At 38.9% G+C, this 22,379-nt stretch overlaps 1 protein-coding gene across 2 annotated transcripts in view; it reads left to right on the top strand.

Annotated features, from left to right (window-relative positions):
* Positions 1–1,541: 1,541 nt before the first annotated feature.
* The window catches only part of LOC131050148 (uncharacterized), a 79,777-nt gene continuing 58,939 nt past the window's right edge, over positions 1,542–22,379 (top strand). Inside the window, exon 1 of one of the 2 annotated variants that reach the window (XM_057984332.2) lies at positions 1,542–2,299. In XM_057984332.2, coding sequence (XP_057840315.1) covers positions 1,874–2,299 — 426 coding nt within the window. In that variant the 5' untranslated portion in view covers positions 1,542–1,873. The remainder of the gene's footprint in view (positions 2,300–22,379) is intronic. The other variant, XM_057984324.2, reaches the window with a different exon arrangement.

Raw genomic sequence — 22,379 nt, 5'->3', positions numbered from 1 at the left:
GTTTCATTGTGTTTTCTAGATCCACATTTCAGGCAAACTTTTTTTGTCATCTTCAATCTCTATTTGTTGAACCCATTTTCGGTTATTGATTATTAAGGATAGGGTTTTAGGGATTCTCTTGATTGGCGTGATTTGGAACTGAACAAACTTCCCCATATTGCCATCGATCACATCCCAGTCAATATCGATCAGGGCACCCGATGCTTGGCTAATTTTCACCAAACAATCCTCCGCCCAATATTATAATGGCAGGTTGTACATTCTTATCCAGACAGGGTGGTTGATAAAAACAAAAATACACACAGAAATACAGAGGAGAAGAGACATGAGAGAAACCCATAAATGGGCTCTACTGAACACAGGCCCTTACAATTGAATTTATAGGCAAAAACACATTAAATGTTCTGTCAACTGTAGACATAAGTTAGATGCAACATTAATGGTGGGCAAGTGAAGGAAGTCACTGGAACAACTGCACGTGAAAGCCATCAACGTCTAGAAGCTTCCCTTGCTCTGTGTCGACAGTTGATTAGCAACAATTAATTTACCTTCTAACAGTGGTTCGTGGGATGAAGCTTAGATGGATAAAAGTTCTCACACCATTGTTGAATATATAGGGGCACACCTTTCATTTTCCATAATCCACCATTTACGAACCTTTGTTTATTTGCCCCGTCAGTGAATACTGTCATGCTGAATGGTTTCGGCAAAAGTTTGATAAAAACATCCACTTGCCACACCTCCCATATCCATTTCTTAATTTCCTCTCTGGATGCCCTAAGGCTGAAGAATCGACATATGATAGCTTGATCACGCATGATGTTGATGTTGTCTTCAACCTCTACTGTGACATCGATTAGGGTTTCTTCGCATACTTCACTGAATTGGGGTTTTCGTCATCCGTGTCTGCCCTGCCTTTTCTCATTTGGCTCGCCATTTTTCTTTCTTTATGAATTAATTTTATTTTCAATTTAAATAAATATTTTTAATAGCATTTAAGCATAGAAACAAATTTCATTGCAATACTATTGCTTAATGGAAAATACTAATAATATAACTATGTTGCATTAAAATTGCGAAGCAAGAAAAAATGAGGGGGAGAAAAAAAGTTAAAGCGAAGGTGAAATGAAGTAAGCATGTATCATATTAATGAATTAAAATATTAGAACATGCAATCCATCTTGTTGTCTTATCCTTTGCTTTATCCTTTGCTTAATGAGAAAGGATGATGTAATAAGTTGTTTTTTGTTTTTGAAAATTTACATTTTATATTTGTATAGACTAATAATGAAAAAGAAAAATATGTAAAAATTAAAAATAGATTATAGAAATTTTATGCAACAATTCAAAATAATATAATAAAGAAAAATATTACTAAAATTAAATAAATGAATACAATAGATATCCCCAAAGAACAAGATGACAACTAACTACCTACATATAAACATTTTCACCCTTACAAAATTAAATCAATCTCATCAACCAATCATTTAAAAATAATAATAAAAAACAATTTACAAAAGTAGATCAATCTCTCCAACCTCTTCACACAAATTCAGTGAAGGAATACCCATCATTGAAAAGAGTGCATTCGAAGGGTTTACCTGTCGGTAACTGCAAGCTGTCATTTCGCCGTCATATTCCACAACCCATGGAGGGATATTATTAAAATCAGCCGTCAACCTGGTTACTCAAAAACACTTTCTTCTAATGCTAGGGTGGCTTTAAAAAAGAAACGTCGCACTCTCTCTCTATATATGTGGGTGTGTTTCCAGAATTAACAAGAGCAGTGGTGAAAGCACATTTTAGTGGGCACTGAGAACCATTAGAGGAAGGGTTTTCTTTTTCTGAATTTGGTGAAAAGGGTGGTCATATGAGTACGCACAGAGAAGCAGAAGTGGAAGTAGTTAAAGATGATCTCCGTTGTAGACGGTCAGACGGAAGAGGATGGAGGTGCGGTGCCCCTGCCATGAGTGGCCGCACTCGCTGTGAGAAGCACTTCAAAAGGAATCAGGGCCGCGAAAGGAAGAAAAAGGGTGAAAAGTCTACCAAAAAAATGAAGAGCTTAGAGGCCGTTTCTGGTTTTGCCCAGGGCAACCCGGATTTGTTCGGCAGTTCATTGAAGCCCGAAGCCAAAGATGGAAATGCTGGTTGCCAAAACGAACAAGAGTCTCTGGAAACAAATTTCAATGAAATTAGTGGGCGCTGCAAGTCTGCATTTGTGATTTCCGGCCATAATGTGGAAGCCGAAGCAGCAGAAGTGGACATTGTCGCACGGTTGAAATCCCTCACCAGAATGGTACTTTGGGTTCCTTATTTCATGTTTTTGGTTTTTTATTTTAAAGCTCTCTATAATTGTTTCTACCTTTGGTTTATGGGTGAATTTGAATAGTTTACAAAGAGGAAAATAAGTACCTCATATTAAGTTTGAAAGAAAATCAATTATAAAGTGATTCCATGCTGCTACTTATTATATTTTTGTTATTATTTTTAAAAATGCGATTTCATATGTACTTTAGCCAAACACAAAGATACTTTATAATATTTTCTTAAAATGTTGGCTTCTTTAATGGTGGCCTTAATAGCACGTGTTTCCATGTACCTTATAATCTTCTCTTATAATGCTGTTTTCTCTAATGGTGGCTCTAATAACATGTGGTTTCATATACCTCTGGATAATGAATGCTAAGTTTGAAAGAAAATCTATTGTTGAGTGATTCTATGTTACTATTTAATTGATTGTTTGATATTAATTTTTAAAGAACATGAGATTTCATATAATATTAATAACTAGAGAGAAAGGATGATTTATAATCTTCTCCTAGAATGTTGGTTTCTCTAATGGTGGCCTTAATAGCACATTTGGTTTTGTGTAAATTTTCAATTAGCACAAAAGATAAATTTGAAATTTTCTTCTGTAATATTGGAGTTGTTACAATTTAGAGATTGAAATTTCATCTAGAAATAAATAAGAGAGTTGAAAATATGCAGCCATTGCATGATGAATCATGCATCTTAAATAATAATAATATATTTATGAGTTGTAACTGTTGGAATGCCAAGTAGTTCTTTTTATGTACACGGATCTGCTGACCTCCTATTGTTGCCACTATTACGCCTCTCAGCATAAAATTATGTCATATAATTGTACATATTTCCTTTCTTTCTCTTTTATCTTTCCATCCAAATTTCACTTTCAATTATTTGCTATGTTCCATGGGGACACATCCTTGCCCTAAAATCCCCCCATCCCTAATGATGTTTTAGTTATGGGGGAACTGTATTAGATGTTCACTTGCCATCCCCAATCTTCAAATCTTTGAAATGTTTTTGAAACGTGTTGCAAAAATAAGAAACACCACAAGAACATTTGGCTATGTTTGAGATTGTTGAAGATGTTTGATATACCCCTCAACTGCCCTAGGGACAACTAGACATCCCTCATGGCAAGGCAAAATTTTATTATATTTAAAAAATAAAATTGTTCATTACATTAAACAAGAGTGTAAAATATATCATGGCAACATTATAATAAACAACAATAAATATATCATGATAGCTGTTAAATTTTAATGATCAGACAGTAAGTCAAACATAAATGCACAGAATATATCCTGGGAAAACCTTCCCCTAGAAGGTGAAAAACCCAGCAGTGAATGTCTCGGATTATATTTGTCAAATAAGGATATGATTTTACAAGATTGCTTCTCTTCTTGAAGCTATATGAATAAGTCAATCATTCTAGACTGTTGTGATATAATCCAAACTCTTGTAGGATTCTCGGACTGCAGAAGAATGAATGATGATCTTCGATCTGACTTGAATATATTGCATAATCTGCGGATGAAGGAGGTTGATCTGCTGTAGGATGAATCCGATCCACTGAAGGTCTGACAATTCGATCTGCTTCAATCTGCTTATCGTATATGATCTGATAATTGTATATATTAAATCGTCCTGTTGGAATGTGTGGCAGATTGAATTATATATCAATATCAAACAACATGACTTCTTCAAAGTCGGTACTTCCCAAACATCATGTCTTTCCTCAATGCTTAACCAACACGTCTCTTTGTTAAGGTGAGTTCGGTATTAGTTAGATATATTAATAAACTGTTTTATTAATCTGCTAGTATAAATAAAATATCGGCATTATAGAATTCAAACTTTGAATTAAATGTGCAAGACCAAAAGGTCCTTCACGCATTTGATGGTAAAGAGTTGGTACCAAGGATCCGACTGACACTATCCATCAACAATAGCAATATTCAACAACAAAATTGATTATGACAATGGTGACAACAACAATTGTATAACAACAATAAATATATGATGATTCAAATTCGTTGCTAATGATACAAGTTACATAAAACACTAACAATAATATGATTTCTGTTTTCATTGTTCAAAAAAGCCTCAAACTTAAAAAATTTCAATATGGTATTAGAGTCAAGTTGCAAAAGAGATTAAAGGTGCATTGGCCATAGTATGGTATAGTGTGGTGTTGTATGAGGAATGCAGTCAAACAATTTCTTCTTGGAATGTGGTTGACATGCAGACATTCATTGACATCGTCCATCACCATTTTAATAGTGTCAATGTTATATTGTTGTTGTTATACTATTGTCTATTAACTTGTATAAATTTAGGTATCTCTCTTTTTCTTTCTATATATCTATATATATATCCCCTTACTGCCCCCCAAAAATGGTTCTCAAACTGCCATCCCCAAAATGCATTTCCTACCATCCCGTCATCATCATTTTCGAAATATCATGGATCATAGATTATTTGTTTTTTTCAAATTGACAAGGTGAAATCTTTATATTTTGACATTTGCTTAAAATCATGGGACCACTAACTCTAAAAATTGCTCCTTGAAAATTTGAGTATTGATTGCTAAATAAAATTAACTAAGCATTTTCATGGCTTGACTTTATTATTTGGCTTTTCTTAAAGATCAACTAATTAAATGATCAAAGTATTTGAAAATAAAGTGATTGTTTACCAATTTTGTTCATGAACTAGGTGAGTGGTGGAATGGTGATCGTATTTTTTTTAGTACTTCTTGATTGTAGTCTGAAAGCATAACTCTATTGTTTGTTACTATAAATCCTCCTCATCCTCCTTCCAAACCCAAAATTCTATCATGTGGCTATATATTGGATAATTTCAATTGCTCATTAAATTATTAAATAATTTAATGTTTAAGGAGCAATCCCAAATATGTCTATGCCTAGCTGAATTTATAAGACCATTTCCAAATTGTATGTATAAATATAAACGTAGTTCAAACTATCATATGGTCGAACTATTGTTTTGGGTAAATCTAGTGAGCTGTGTTGTAGAGAAAATTGCTCGCATGTGTTTTAGTTTCTTGCAAAATTCTTTTTTTTTTTTTTTTTTTTCTCTTTGCCCTTTTTCCTTTCTGAAACATATTGAAGTTGGTTAGGGGACATAAAAGTTATGACCTATTGCTTGTATGCTTATGGATTTGATTGTGTAATCATACAAGCAACATTTTCATGGATTGTGGAAATTTGCTATTAGTAAGTTATGACCTTTTAAAATTTCTATAGCTGCTTCTAGATTTGATTGTGTGACTTTTTTTGCATCAACGTTTTGGATCACACTCTGTGATCCATCATCAGGATGTCTAGAGAATGCCAAGATATGAAAGAAGGTAAATTTGTCCTTGCTACTGCAAATGGTAGATTGAAGTTGTGAATTGATTTCTATGGTTCTAATATACAAATTTAGTGATTATTATCTTCAATCATTAATGAGTATACTATGATAAATATGGTTGAATTCAGTAACCTTTCATTGTATTCTAAAAGGGTTTCCTTTAATTAGACTTGGAAATTAACAAGTAAGAACCTTGTTTTCTAAATCACCTAGTAGTCAGTGGATTTGAGGAACATGTGGGTTATGGAGTAGCCTTCGTGGTGTACTATTTAATAAATTTCATTACCTTGAAATTATATTATTGAACCAATGCCAATATGGGTTTTGTCTTTGGGTTACTATTTATTCATCCTATAGAATGTCAAAGCATCATTGTGAAATGATTGAGATATGTTATGCTTTGAACATTGAATGCCATTTATTTCCATGCATACATGCATTACCTGTTAGATTTACGATCTCTTCCATGATAAATTAACAATGGACAAATGTATTAGATATGTGATGCATGAGCATATAGGTATGCTAATTGCCAATAACTCACAGTAAACTAGATTCCTTCATGCATGTTGGCCACATACTTCTAGATTCTTTGTGGTGGGTCGGGCTTCTCCAATGGAGTAGCACGATGAAGCTAATGCTTTGTGGTAGGGTGGATATCATTGCAATGATGCTCTCTCTCTCTCTCTCTCTCTCTCTCACTTCAAGTTACAAAAAGGAAACGATAAAGATTCAGTAATGCAAATGATAACTTACTGTTTATCTCATCTTATTGATTGAGATGAGTAGACGACTCTTACTAATTGTTTTGTATTTGTCATTTACAATACAATATCTTTGAAATTTTATGAGAAGAATGGCTCCTCTCATTTGATTGGTTGCATATGTCATTTGGTTTCAAAGTGTGTTTTCTTGTATTTGTAACATATAATGATTGAGTTTGTAGTTATGCCAAAGTAAGGTAAATGGATTTGTACAAATTATAATGATTGTAGAATCATTTTATATATAGAAAGGAAAAAATATAGTCTAGTATTTGACTCTTGACTCTAGATTAAATTTTCTATTCTCATTAATTACCATATTTTGTTAGTGATTATTGGGTAGGTGTTACACCAATTATTAGTTTGTGATGGAGATTCATGCAAGGGAATGATAGGGAAATCATATATCAGCAAAGGGAGGAAAAAAAGTAGCCATGGGCTACTGAAATGAAGAAGTAAACATTCAGGAAATCATTAGAGATGAAAATAGGGGGAGCTGACCAAGGAATTGCATTGTTCTATGAGAGAATCCACGGTAGAATAGTTCAAACTTGAGGAATGAATCAACAACGAAGTGTTGGTAACCCAACCAAAATTTTGTGGACTCAACTTGTGATAAAGTATCAATTAATCCTCTTATGAAATTTTTGCAAATAGAAGAAGAGGATCATTTTAAAGAAGAGTAGCAATTATCCTCAAGACAAGAGGATGGGATGGCAAGGTATAAGTCCAACAATCCATCATGACATGGTTTTCATTGAGTACTATGAGATGAAAAAAAGGAGTGGGCATAGAAGGGGAAGGAGAGATCATTTGGATCAGCCCAAAAGAGACACAACATTGGTTGGGGAAGTTGTGATGTCCCCTTCTAGTTGACATCTGTCAGCTGAGTAGATTAGCCTATCACTGACCCTCTTTGGCTGATGAGGTTGGGTAGAGGGTCCTCCAGAGTTTGATTCACCACCTTCAAAGCAAGCACTCTAGGTTTGGTCTTCGTTTGAGGTCTCCAGGTGTCCGTTTGAGATACTTTCTATTTTTAGTAGTCCTGCTATTTATAGCCAGTAGGTTGGGCAAGGACAGATTATGGTTTGGCAGTCTCCAGTTCAGACGGTAGGCATTTCTGATGAATACTTAGAGAGATATTAATATTTAATTATTTTTAATTAAATATTAAATGGCGAACTTTAATTTTTTGATGTTTTAAAAAGTCACTTTAAGTTATAACTTAAGTGAGGGTCTATTTCTCATCAGATGGGGCCAGTGTTTATATTAAATGGAAGATGATTTATATTTGACACTTCAATAGTCAAAAATAAATAATAAAAGTTAAAACATCATTAAAGGCCAAATCGCACCTTTCTTGGGAATCGCGCCAACCCTAAATGGAAGAAAACAGTGATCAGAGGTATCGGTACAGGGAAACGTGGGATACTTGTACAACAGCATCAGAGGCTGTGAAATATCAGTTGATCTTGCTCTTACAGTTGGTTTCATTCAGGGACCAAGTCTGTGCTTATTAGTTAGAGAGGCACCGTTATTTATCAGTATTTTGTTGCTGCAACAAACAAGGAAACAAAGATACCCAAAGGAGATATTTTTTGATGGCTGTACGGTTGCCTGGGGAGTAGCCCCAATCACCTAAGGGGCTGCGATTTGCATGTTGGAAGGATCCAAAAAAATAAATAAAATAAGGAGAAGGTGCGCCTAGCCTAGAGTCATCCATTGAGCTACCATGCAAGCTATTTGGGTCAGTCTGAAGTGAGTTATAGCATGCTGTCATAATGGACTGTGTATGACCAGCAAGGAAGAAATAAGGGTTTCCAAAAATTCTTGGTATTTTTCAGTTCCTATCTTTTATTGTTTGTTTATGTATTGAGGGTAAATAAAGGTTGAATACATGCAATAAGGGTTTGATCAGTTTATTACTGAATTAGAATTGATTTCTAGCATTTCCCTATAGTTGCTTTTTGTGCTTAAGTTTGTCAAGATTATATTTGCTGTTACAAATTTGCAAAGAACACACTTGAAACGCAACAGGTTCAGTTAAACGTCAGTTGTCTCAGTTGAGGACCTTTTAAGGTTCTTATAGTGGTATCAGAGCTAAATCTTGCCATCCTAAGGGTTTAGCAATTACATGCAGTCGCAGGAAACGGGTTCACATAGGTATTACACACGCAACAAAGCCTTTCGTGAAGGAGAATAGAGTTTTAATAGGCAGTCAAATACCATGGGTGAAAGGCATACAGGCAATCCAACCAGAGGTCACAGAGCTGAGGATGAGGAGACAAGAGAATTCTTTAGGACTATGGCCACTGGGCAGCAACAAGTTGCTCAGGCTTTACAGGCACTCACCACCATGATGGAGCTTATGAATCCTCCAAACCGAAACAATCAAGAACCAGAGGACAATAGGAGTGTAGCCAATATTCCTAGACCTCACAGGGTAGCTTCACGCACAGTTGACAGGCCTTCAAGGCCAAATTTCTTGGCAGAAGAACCTGAGGATGTTGCCAGAGCTGAGGCAGAACCTGTCTCTGTTGATAATGTTATGACGGTACATGATGAGTGGAGTCTTCTTCCACCTGATGTGAGGCAGAATCTGAATTTTGATCTGTTCATGAGGCAAAAACGGGAGGTAGAGAGAAACAGGCAAGAGAGGAGGCCTCGTTTCCAACATAGAGATCTTGAGTTTGCCACAAGCAAGCTCACCCTACCTTATTATGATGGCAGCGGTGCAGTTACAGCTAGATCTTGGATCCATAAACTGTATACATACTTCACACTGAGACCCATGATTGAAAGGGATGCAATTAAGTTTGTAACCTTACACTTGGACGGTACTGCACATGAGTGGTGGCGTAATGGACTCATCACTCTCCAACATGATGAGATTACCACCTACCAGGAGTTCGCTGATTCGTTAGTAGAGAGGTTTGATAAGAAAGACCCTGAGTCATACTTTTGGGAGTTAGCACAGCTGAAACAAACAGGGAACTTGGAGGTGTATGTTTTAGAGTTTTTGAAGCTGGCATGCATGGTAAATAACATGTCAAATCAGCGATTAGTAGTTTTGTTTATAGAGGGACTCATGGAGCCTTTGAGAGGCTGGGTAAAGGCATTTGATCCCCCAACACTTCTACTTGCCATTAAAAAGGTACGGAGTATGGATGTGACAACCACTCAAAATAAATTTGGGACAAAAGGGTCAACATCTTTCAAAGATAATAGGAATTTCAGCAAAGGGAAAGAAAAATCAGACTTTAGAAATGATTACAAGCCAAAGCCAGCAGCCCCTCCCTTAGATCGGGAGACACTTAACGATTTAAGGCAAAAGAAACTCTGTTTTTATTGCAAAGGTCCATATGATGCCAACCATGACTGTCCTTTGAGGCCTAAGGGCAAGGCAAACAGAGTAATGTGGGCATATTATGAAGATTCTGAATCTGATCACGAAGGTCAGCCTGCTGGTTATGAGAATTTAGAGGCTGAAGATGACACATAGGGTCCTTCGAGACTCGACAAAATGGATGCAGAAGGTGATGAGCACCTTAAGGAGGCACTTCTCACGAGTATTCAGCAGGAAGGGTCATTTAGAATGAGAGGAGTACTTGCTGGTCAGAAAGTTATTACACTGCTGGATACCGGAGCCACACATAACTTTATTGATGCCAGGTTGGTGGAGAAGAGAGGAATCCAAACAGAGGAGTTTGAGGGCATTTGTGTGACGGTGGCAGATGGTTACACTTTAAAGTGTAATAGGATGATCACACAACTCCCATTACGTGTAAACAATTATGAATTCAAGATTGATTTCTATGCGGTTCAGATGGGAGACACAGATTTGGTCCTTGGTATGAAGTGGTTGCATGAACTAGGCAAATTTACACTTGACTTGCAGGAGATGGAGATGTCTTTCACCATTGATGAGAAAACACATGTGCTGAAAACGATTAAGGACAGCAATTTCAGAATGATTACACTCAGGCAGATGGAGAGGCTCGTACGCCATGATCAGACTGAGTGGGCAGCAGAGTGTATGATCATGCCCATACAGCAGGATGCTCAAAAAGTTGAATATCATCCGGACATTTAGATACTGAGAACCAAACATAGCAAGGTTTTCAGTGACATACCATCCAAGAGGCCGCCAGATAGGGGTTTTGGGCACATCATTGAGCTAGAGGAGGGAGCGAAGCCAGTGATGATTACTCCATATAGACATCTGAAGCGCCTGAAAGATGAAATAGAGAAAACCATACAGGAGCTTTTGGCCATAGGACATATTCGGCCTAGTAAGTCCCCCTTTGCTTCTTCAGTTGTTTTGGTGAAGAAGAAGGATGGCACATTGCGGATGTGTATTGATTACAGGGTCCTTAATAAGCGGACAATCAAAAACAGATATCCCATCCCGTGTATTGATGAGCTCATAGATGAATAACATGGGGCCTGTTATTTTTCAAAGATTGATTTGAGATCAGGCTATCACCAGATCAGTGTTCGTGAGCAGGATATTGAGAAGACTGCTTTTCGTTGTCATTATGGACATTTTGAGTTTGTGGTTATGCCATTTGGGCTAACCAATGCTTCTGCTACTTTCCAGTCCACAATGAACAAAGTCTTCAGACATCAGTTGAGGAAATCAGTATTGGTGTTCTTTGATGATATATTGGTTTACAGTCGTACTTGGGAGGAACACCTCAGTCACCTAGATATAGTTTTGAGCATTCTGAGCAGGGAGTCCTTGTATGCCAAGGAATCCAAATGTGACCTTGGAATGACTGAGTTATTGTACTTGGGCCATATTATCAGTGCAGAGGGAGTGCGGATGGATCCCGAGAAGATCTGTGCTATTGTAGATTGGCCTACTCCAGTGAACCTCACTCAGTTGCGTGCGTTCTTGGGCCTATGTGGTTTCTACCGCCGTTTTGTTAACGGTTATTCGCGCCATGCGGCACCTTTGACAGACTTGATGAAAAAGGGTGCCTTCTTATGGACTCCTGAGGCCCAGGAGTGTTTTGAGAGGTTCAAGGAGCTCATGACTTCATGTCCAGTACTTGCTACACTGACTTCTCGAAATCATTTGAGTTACAATGTGATGCCTCTGGTGAGGGCATTGGGGCGGTGCTTATGCAGGACAAGCACCCTATTGCTTATGAGAGTAGGAAACTCTGTGGACCTGAGAGAATTTACAACATTTATGATAAGGAAATGTTGGCCATAATGCATGCACTGGCCAAGTTTAGACAGTTCTTAGTGGGCAGCAAGTTCTGCATTAAGACTGACCACAATAGTTTGAGACATTTCCTTGGGCAGCGTGACTTAAATGACAGGCAACAAAAGTGGGTCAGCAAACTTTAGGCTTACAACTTTGATATTTCCTATATCAAAGGCACACAGAATGTAGTTGCAGATGCCTTGTCACGTCGTCCCCACCTGAATTCTATGGTCCAAATAGCAGAGGATTGGCGGCATATTATAGTGGCCGAGTACGTCAAAGATAGCTGGGCTGCAGGTGTGATAGAGGGGTCAGTAGTGGACAGCAGGTATACAGTTGTAAATGAATTGATCATTTACAAGGGGAGAGTGTACTTGATCTCAGGATCAGAGTTGAGTAGGGTACTGCGGTTCCGTCATGATGAACCGATAGCAAGACATCCTGGGTTTTTCAAAACCTACAGACAGGTGCGTGAGTGCTTCACGTGGAAAGGGCTCAAGGCGGATGTTCTACAGTATGTTAGAGAGTGCCCTGTTTGTCAGCAGAATAAACAGGAGCATACATACCCTGCTGGTTTACTTCAGCCACTTCCAATTCCTGACAGGAAGTGGGAATGTTTGTCTATGGATTTCATCACAGGGTTACCGAGAGCACAGGGACGTGATTGCATATTTGTGGTTGTGGATCGTTTGACGAAGTATGCTCACTTCTATCCGATCACCACCACTTATTCAACTATTCAGGTAGCAGAGTTATTCTTCAGAGAGGTATTCAAATTACATGGGTTGCCTCGGACTATTGTTAGTGATAGGGACACGCGGTTTTTGAGCCACTTTTGGAAGGAACTTTTCAGACTCTGTGGGACCGATCTTACACCGAGCACCAGTTACCACCCTCAGATTGATGGCCAGACTGAGATAGTTAACAAATGGGTGGAGGGATACCTTAGGAACTATATTTCAGGGCAGCAAAAGGTGTGGGTGAAGTGGATTTACCTCTGTGAGTACTGTTAAAATACCACTCACCACATGTCCATTCAGATGACTCCATTTACAACACTGTACGGGTATGAACCTCCCAGTTTCATTGACTTATTGCTGAGTGACAGTAGGGTGCCTAGTGCGGGAGACATGATACAAGAGAGTCAGGACATTGTGAAGACTCTTAAGGAAAATATAGCCAAGGCACAAAATCAACAAAAACAATATGCTGATCAGAAGAGGACAGAGAGGTCATTTGAGGTAGGAGACATGGTGTATTTGATGTTGCAGCCTTATCGACAGTCTACTCTCAGAAGGAGTGGAGCAGAGAAGCTCAAGCCTCAATATTATGGCCCTTTCAGAGTAACCAGGCGTATAGGTGAGGTGGCTTATGAGTTGGATTTACTGGCAAATAGCAGAGTACACAATGTGTTTCATGTGTCACGTCTCAAAAAGGCGTTGGGACACCGTATTGTTCCTTCCACGGTCTTACCACCCATGGATAATGAGGGAAAGTTGATACTCGTACCTGAGGCTATCATTGAGTTCAGGGAGAGGAATTTCAGGAGACGAACTATCACAGAATACCTGGTGAAATGGAAGGATTTGCCAGTAGAGGATGCTACTTGGGAGAGCGAGGAGATTTTACAGCATCCGGAGTTGAGATTGCTTGAGGACAAGCAATTTCGGGAGGGGCGGACTGTGATGTCCCCTTCTAGTTGACATCTATCAGCTGAGTAGATTGGCCTATCACTGACCCTCGTAGGCTGATGAGATTGGGTAGAGGGTCCTCCAGAGTTTGATTCACCACCTTCAGAGCAAGCACTCTAGGTCTGGTCTTCGTTTGAGGTCTCCAGGAATCCATTTGAGATACTTTCTATTTTTAGCACTCCTGCTATTTATAGCCAATAGGTTGGGCAAGGACAAATTATGGTTTGGCAGTCTCCAGTTCAGACGACAGGCATTTTTGATGAATACTTAGAGAGATATTAATATTTAATTATTTTTAATTAAATATTAAATGGCGAACTTTAATGTTTTAATGTTTTAAAAATTCACTTTAAGTTATAACTTAAGTGAGGGTCTATTTCTCATCAGATGGGGCCAATTTTTATATTAAATGGAAGATGATTTATTTTTGACACTTCAATAGTCAAAAATAAATAATAAAAGTTAAAACATCATTAAAGGCCAAATCGCACCTTTCTTGGGAATCGCGCCAACCCTAAATGGAGAAGATTAACGAAGATTTTAGGTCTTCTTTTCATTATGCTAAGTTTTGATATTTTTGTTTGGAGCTTTGAGAGGAGTTTTGGCCAAGGGTTTCAACAGAAGATTCTTCTGCAGTGATCAGAGGTATCGGTACAGGGAAATGTGGGATTCTTGTACAATAGTATCAGAGGCTGTGAAATATCAGTTGATCTTGCTCTTACAGTTGGTTTCATTCAGGGACCAAGTTTGTGCTTATTAGTCAGAGAGGCACCGTTATTTATCAGTATTTTGTTGCTGCAGCAAACAAGGAAACAAAGATACCCAAAGGAGATATTTTTTGATGGCTGTACGGCTGCCTGGGGAGTAGCGCCAATCACCTAAGGGGCTGTGATTTGCATGTTGGAAGGATCCCAAAAAAAAAATAAAATAAGGAGAAGGTGCGCCTAGCCTAGAGTCATCCATTGAGCTACCATGCAAGCTGTTTGGGTCAGTCTGGAGTGAGTTATAACATGCTGTCATAATGGACTGTGTATGACCAGCAAGGAAGAAATAAGGGTTTCCAAAAATTCTTGGTATTTTTCAGTTCCTATCTTTTATTGTTTGTTTATGTATTGAGGGTAAATAAAGGTTGAATACATGCAATAAGGGTTTGATCAGTTTATTACTGAATTAGAATTGATTTCTAGTGTTTCCCTATAGTTGCTTTTTGTGCTTAAGTTTGTCAAGATTATATTTGCTGTTACAAATTTGCAAAGAACACACTTGAAACGCAACAGGTTCAGTTGAACGTCAGTTGTCTTAGTTGAGGACCTTTTAAGGTTCTTACAGAAGTTCACTATACCCACTCATTATGGATTGAATAATTATACAACTATCGCATGGTTGTAGAAGTTGGATACCTACATCTCATTGAATCCTATGTAAAGGAAGCAATTAATTTTGTTAGCTTACATCTAGAGGGTGTGGCTCATGAATGGTGGTACCGTGACATGGTGACTCAAGGGCATGGTTCTATTACTACTTGTTAATTTGTTTTTATGCACGATCAAACACAGAATAAAATACGAAATTATTTTACCCTGTCTTGAACAAAATCACCTCAGATGCTAAATATTTGATCAACTAAGATGATTCCAAGGTTTCTACAGTCAGTTATTGACATGCGGGTAACTCAATGGCTGATGTGATTTGCTTTTGTCACTTGGAGACTTACGCAATTGTTCGGACTTGTTAAGCTTATTCATGAATGGGAATTGGTTGCCAATGACTTTGAATGATTTTGCAATTATAGCTCTTGATCTAATCTAACAATGATTTTCAAATAAAATTCAAAAGGATGAGGGTTTAGTAATTCTATCCTAAAACCTAGAATGCAAGACGTGAATGATTCAATGAAATTCAATTAGGCAAGGTTTCACCATCAATGGAAAATTCAACACATGCTTAGGGCAATCATATAAGGTAGCGTTAGAGATGTTCAAATTATCACCATTGACATCAATACCATCAAGGCAATGCATATCGATGGACATGCAATCATTGAAGTTAAGTTGAATTCAATTTCCAGTTGACCACACAAGGCAAACTTATAATCAGTAAGAAGCTAGTGGTATGGATTATACGAATCTCATTCAAATGCATTCAACACTTCTTTCATCCAATCTAAAATACTTGAAACAAATTCTAATCTAACTTATACAATAAATTTTGGAGGTAATTAGAATCACAAATGCGTACAACATCTAAACAAAACCACCAAGCTTCAATGATTTGTATTCTCAAATGAAATGAATGGCCAAGATTCATTTAGAATCAAGGGCCAAGATCTTTCCAACACTGCCCTAAAATAACCCTAATATGGATTTGCAACAAAAAAGAAGAGGTCCACTAGGATGACACCTAGTCATCAAGCAAGGAATCTTCTAGAAGATTCCGACTTGTATGCCTCTCTCTAGTTGCATACCCCACAAATCTGGCTAAGACTGAATTGAGTTCTTCCATGGTGACGTTGGGTAAAGCTTCTTGTTGCTCATCAATCACATCCAAGGCATTTGAGCAAGCATCAAAGACACTTTCCCAATCCAGTATAAGCTTCTGTAAATTGTAGATGTGAACCACGAGAGAAACCAAAACATCTATCCGACTCTTCTTCAAAGATTCTAACTGTTTGAAGTAAACAAACTTCATCTTTTCTTTCAATTCTTCTAAGTCTAAGCTGTTGGAAGAATGGACATCCATTCCCAATAATTCATCAATAGATGTAAGGATCTTGGATTGTATCTCTTGGATCGATCCTTCCATCTCTGTGCAATCTTGTCTTGTATGATCATAAGCGAACTTCCGCATAGCCAAAGAACAATACCATCCCTGGAAATCATAAACATTACTTGCATGCTCAACTCCCTCCTAGATCAACGTAGGCATCAGGATTCGCTTCAACACTCTAAGGCGAGGAATTGTCTTCTCTTGCACAGGTTGGAAATCATCCCAAACTCCCTCCAAATACAAGCATTGACGTTTTGTCAAATGCTTGGACAAACTAAGCTAGGAAATCATTTGCTTGTTTCGAAACATCTTCAATCCACTCTCCAACCTCCATTTGTGTATTCCTCACTGCCTCATAGTCAAAGGGAATCCGCGATCAATAGCAATAGGTGAGACAAAAGTAGGATCCTCACGCATTTGGGAGTTCATCCCTTCAATGTATTCTTTGAGTCTCCTATTCTCATTTTCAAGCATCTTCTTCTCAATAGTGCCTCAATTGTCGTGGTAGTATCATTCAACTCTTGGAATTCTTGCTTCTGTGTAGTTGGTCCAAGGTCAATTGTGGTAACCTGATAATCCATAGGAGTGACAACATCTTTGGTCTTATTATCCATCGGGACAACCGCTTGTGCAATACATGTTAATGCATGATAGCTTCGGTAAGATAAATGATTGAATGAGAGATAAATGAAGTCTCTCATTCAATCATTTATCCTATCGATAAACCATCAAGAAAAACTTCAAGCTATTTTCATTTGATAATCATTCCTCATTTATATATCAAATCTTCTTAGTCGATCAATATCGATAATCATATTATAGCATGGCATATTGGTGATCATCGATGGTTATCGAGTTAACCATGTATTCCGATTCACAGTGGATGTGTTCCCAACAATAAACAAATAATGATTATCGTGTTGCTTTCGAGTGGCAAGGTATGCACCGCTTGACATATATAACCTTTAGTTAGTGATCGGTGTCGATTAACTTAGACATCGATTCACGTCGGTTAATATGCCACGCCAACACCATCGTGAATACCGATTGGCATATACACTATGTTACGTGAACCCTGATTAGTATCGAGCTGGTAATTAATTAAACACCGGTTGATAACATATATCAAAGGGTGCGATCAAGTAGTGTCTTGACCGGTCATGTCCATAAGACATGACCGGTCAAGGCACTGGTTGATCCTCCCCTCTTGCATATATATAAATATCATTTGATATTTGTGAAGAGGATATTGAAATCGATAAATACTCCTCTCACCTATCAAACAAAGAAGATAGTCAGATATATAATAGAGATAGAAAATTACATAGATATAGAGAATACAAATAAGAATACGTCTTGCATATTGAATTGTAAATTGAACATCATTTACATGGTATCAGAGCTATAGTTAAATCGAACCCGAGGCTGTTCAATTTTACGTAAAATTCAAATCAAGCATATATTCAACATAACAATTCTCTCAATGGCTAGCGCTATCAGATTTGAAGATAGACTCGGAGGAGGTGATGACTTCTCAGCATGGAAATTCAGAATTCAAATGATTCTAAAAGAAAATAAAGTCGAATCATTTGTAAAGACCAGTGTTCCACGGGCGTCGGGGACGGGGGGACGCGGGGACCAAGGGTCTAAATTTGGGGACGGCGGGGGGGACGGCGGCGGGGGGGTGGCGGGGTGGTGGTGCTCATATACTTATACATATACATATAGTACTTGAAAAACTAGTTTTGAAAAGATGTATAACAGTATAACAGTATAAGAATTAGATTTCAAATGAAACTATAGGAAATACCAAGATTACTTAGATTAGTGATACGTAACTAATTGCTAAAAGTAAATAAAATTTGACAAATGAAATTGTCAAATTGGAGATTTCTCATTTCTATCATATGAATATCGAAAAAGGAAAACGAAAATACGAATATCTGATGCCATTGCAAAGTCTATAATAATAAAGATGATTACATGATTCATCATTACAATGAGTAGCCAAATACAAATACGTGTAGCAATAGCATTACAATACAAAATGACAAAATTGAAAAGTGAAAACTGAAAACTCAAACTGTAGCTAATGGAGGCCTCTAATCATCTGCGAACTCCTCCTCACTGGAACTGCTGGACTCCTGAGGATCAAGGTCCCTCAAGCTCACACCAACTAGCCCTGCATCTGAAGTGGTAGGATCATCCTCATCAATCTGTGAAGGCTCCTCTGGCTCTACATCCCATCGTGCCGCTGGACTCTCCTTGTACATAAGTGTCTTGCGGTCAATGAGACGCAAAGCACTGTGTACAGCCACAAGCTTCTCTGCTCTCTTAGAGGTAAGTCCGTTCCTCTTAAGAGAGTGGATGAAGCTATATGTAGACCAATTCCTCTCAGCAGCTGAAGAACTGGAAATCTGGGATAGCAGACGGATGGCTAGAGTGGTGGTCAAAGATTTCGGGCCATGACAATTCCACCATAAAAGTGGGTCCTCCTGTGCCATGTTGTCTATATCCATCTTTGCCGCATCTGAATAACCTCTAAGAGTGGCAAATCTTCCCCACTCAGTGCGCATTGTGCCGACATCTTTGGAATCAAACATCTTCTCTATGCACTTAAAGAAACCCGCCTTCACCTCATCATCCTGAATCGGTGTCAATCTACCCGGTCTAGCCTTGTACCACTTAGGATTCAAGGCAAAGGTAGCCATATGCAAAGGAGTGTTCAACTTGTCCCATCTACGCTGAATGATAGGCTGGATTTGCTCATTGTAGAATGCTAAAGAGGGGTCCTTCACTCGCACAGCAGCCCTCATCTGGTCAAGCATAGAGTCAATGCACTCATACACCTCTCCAAGGTTAGGTGCATCCCCATCCCCATATCTGATCACCTGGAATACTGGAGTAATGATAGAGACAATGTATTTCGCATCAGTCCAAAACACATCACTCTTCACTATCTCCTTCACCCTTCTCCCTTGCTCTTTCTTGGCCTCAGCCCACCTATTCCACTCTTTAGTCATAACCATGAGTTGCAATGCCTCTTGCAACTCAATCATTCTCTCCAAGAGAATGAAATAGGATGCATATCTAGTCTCAACTGGTTTCAAGAACTCCTTCTTCGTGAAGGTCCTGAAGAGTGCATGTGAAGTGTGGTGGTTGCAGATAAACATCTGCACATCTCTCGCATCGGTGACCACTCCTCTAATCCAGTCTATCTTCCCCATGTCCTTGAGTGCATTGTTCATGGCATGCACACAACATGGGGTCCACCAAATGTGTCTATAGGCTGCCTCAACGAGTCTCCCTGCTGCTCTACACACATGGGCTGCATCTGTCACTACTTGGACCACATTTTGTGGCCCAACCTCCTCAATAGCCTCCCTAAGGACCTGAAACTGGAAATCAGCATCTTTACGATGCCCTGTACAATCAACTGCTCTAAGGAAGTATGGGCCCTCTGCACATGTGACCATGACGTTGATGAGTGGACGATGGCTAATGTTCGTTCACCCATCCATAACTATGCTGCACCCCGATGCCACCCAACATGCCTTCATCTTCTCCATCAAAATATTGATCTTGGAATAGCTTTTATCCAAGATCGAGGTCCTCATTTTCGTCTCCCCTGGTGGCACATAACATGGTCCTCCCTTGGCCACCATATCCATCATCTTCCTATAATAAGGAGACCGTGTAACATGAAATGGAATGCCATTGGCAAAGAAGAAATTGCCAATGGATTCATCTATCTCATCTCTCAGTTGCACATTAAACATATCAGTAATGGGGTTGCTCTGTGTTGTCTGCAACTTACGTTTCCCAGCCCTGGCGGCAGTAGAAGTGGAAGTGGATGGAGATCCAAACATCATTCCTCCCGTCTGCGAAGCATGAGAAGTATGAAGTGCTGCCCTAGCAGACAAAGTAGTAGGCATTGAAATATTTGTGTCATCTGGAACCCCCCAAATCCTGTTAAACTCAATTCTGTACTGTATATTTTTGGCTTCCTCCAAAAACTTACAATGTTTCACGCCTTTTCCTCTCCAAAACAGAAAGTGTGCACACTAATGCTACCGAACCATTCTGTGTCACAAATATTGCACTTCCACTTCCTTGTTCCCCCACTTGAATGTGATGCAGTGCCTTGTATTGATATTCGTGAAGCAAACTGTTTTAGAGGAGACTTAGGATCAAAATGACCCCTAGCATATGGTGCCAACAACTCTGAAGGGCAACCTGTACTAGCTGGTGCACTTACCATAGAGCTAGATTGGGCTCCAGGATCAGCCCCATGGTCACCCCCCTCATTTTCAGGTTCATATTCTGAATCATTCTCACTATGAGAATGGATTTCTATGTCATCTTCACTCATGCCTTGGGAGCTCATTGTGAAATTGACACTGCATTTGACAAAATGAAAATAAAATCAGCCTAGTTTAACAATATATTTTTAAATTTTTTTCCTATTCATCTCAAAATGAGATTTGATGTTGAATCTTGAGGGCAAAATGAGCTCATTGTGAAATTGACACTGCATTTCACAAAATGAAAATAAAATCAGCCTAGTTTAACAATATATTTTTAAATTTTTTTCCTATTCATCTCAAAATGAGATTTGATGTTGAATCTTGAGGGCAAAATGATGAATCATTTTGCCCTCAAGATTCAACATCAAATCTCATTTGAGTCTTGAGATGAATAGGGAAAAAAAATCCAAAAATGACATAGAACAATGAAAATCAGAAAATATTAAAAAGAAAACAAAAAAAAAACAAGAAAAAGTTGAAAAACCCTACCTTGTGCTTGAAAAATCTCTCCAAAATGTAGAAGAATCTTCTTCTTCCTCTTCTTCTTGCTTCTTCTAGCTCCTATCACACTTGCAATCAGTTTTTCTCACCCCTTCAATCAGTCTTCTTCAAGTTTTTCCTCCTCTTTAGCTTGCTGGAAAAAAAAATCAGATTACCAAAATGAGAGTTAAATCTAAAAAAAACATGCTTTTGTGTTGTTTTGGGGGGGTGGGTGGAGCCCACGTCCAATTAGGGTTACCCCTTAATCCCCCCAAAAGGCAAATGTTTTTTAAAAAATTGCTTTTTTTGTTTGTTTAGGCGTAGGGACGCGGGAGACGCCTGGGCGTCTCCCCGTCCCTCGAGAGACGCCTAGGTGTCTCCCTCAGAGACGCCCAGACGTCTCCGAGGAGACGTCTCCCTGTCTCCACGTCTCCCTGGGAGACGCGGAGACGGGGAGACGTCTCCACGTCCCGACGGCGACTGGGTGGCGGTGGCGGGGGTCCCCCCGTCCCCGAGACGTCCCTGACGGGGGGACGCGTCCCCATTCCGAGACGTGGAGACAGGGAGACGTCTCCACGTCCCGGCGGCGACTGGGTGGCGGTGGCGGGGGACGTCGCGTCCCCGTCCCCCCGTCCCCGAGACGTCCCTGACGGGGGGATGCGCCCAAAAGGGGGGGGGGACGCGTTCTTGTGGAATGGGGGTAAAGATTGAAACTGCAGAACCGAAGACTAAACTTGACAAAACAACTTGGAGAGAATGAAATAATAAGGCTATTAAAATCATAGTTGATGGGGTAAGAAACAATATTATGCCCATCATAAGGAAACATGAAACAACCTTCAACATGTTCAAAGCACTTGAAGATGCTTTTGAGATATCTAATGCTAGTAGAACCTTGGCTTTAATAAGAGAAATAAATCACATAGCCATGATAAAACGAGAATCAGTCAATGCCTACTTCATGCGAATATCTGCCCTAAGGGATGAACTGGCAACCCTTGGATATGAGATCCAAAGCAAAGAATTAAACCTCATTGCTCTAGATGGGCTGCCTAGCATATGGGAAACATTTGTCCAAGGCATCAGTGCAAGGGATGAATTCCCAAAATTCAATAGGCTAAAGGCTGTCTGTCTCTAAGAGGAGTCAAGGCAAAATAAGAAAGGGATCAAACAGAAGAATAGAGATGAAGACCTTCAAGTTCTAAATACGAACTCTAACAAGAAAGGCAAGCAGAAGCAATTCAGGAAGAGAAAAGGTCATCACGGCAAGAACTCCTTCAAAAAGGACCTTTCTTAGATTCAGTGTTACAGATGTGACAAATCTGGGCACTATGTTGCCAAATGTCCAGAAAGAGCTAAGCAAGCCACATTTGCCAAAACAGGAAAATCTAAAAGGGAAGAGGACTCTGAGAAGTATGTACTCTATTCAACACTCACAAACCAAGCATCAAACAAAATGAACTCTTGG

Source organism: Cryptomeria japonica, chromosome 3 (assembly GCF_030272615.1).
Source record: "Cryptomeria japonica chromosome 3, Sugi_1.0, whole genome shotgun sequence".
NCBI lineage: Eukaryota > Viridiplantae > Streptophyta > Pinopsida > Cupressales > Cupressaceae > Cryptomeria > Cryptomeria japonica.
The sequence above is the reverse complement of the archived record's forward strand: the minus strand, read 5'-3'. Positions and strand labels throughout refer to the sequence as shown.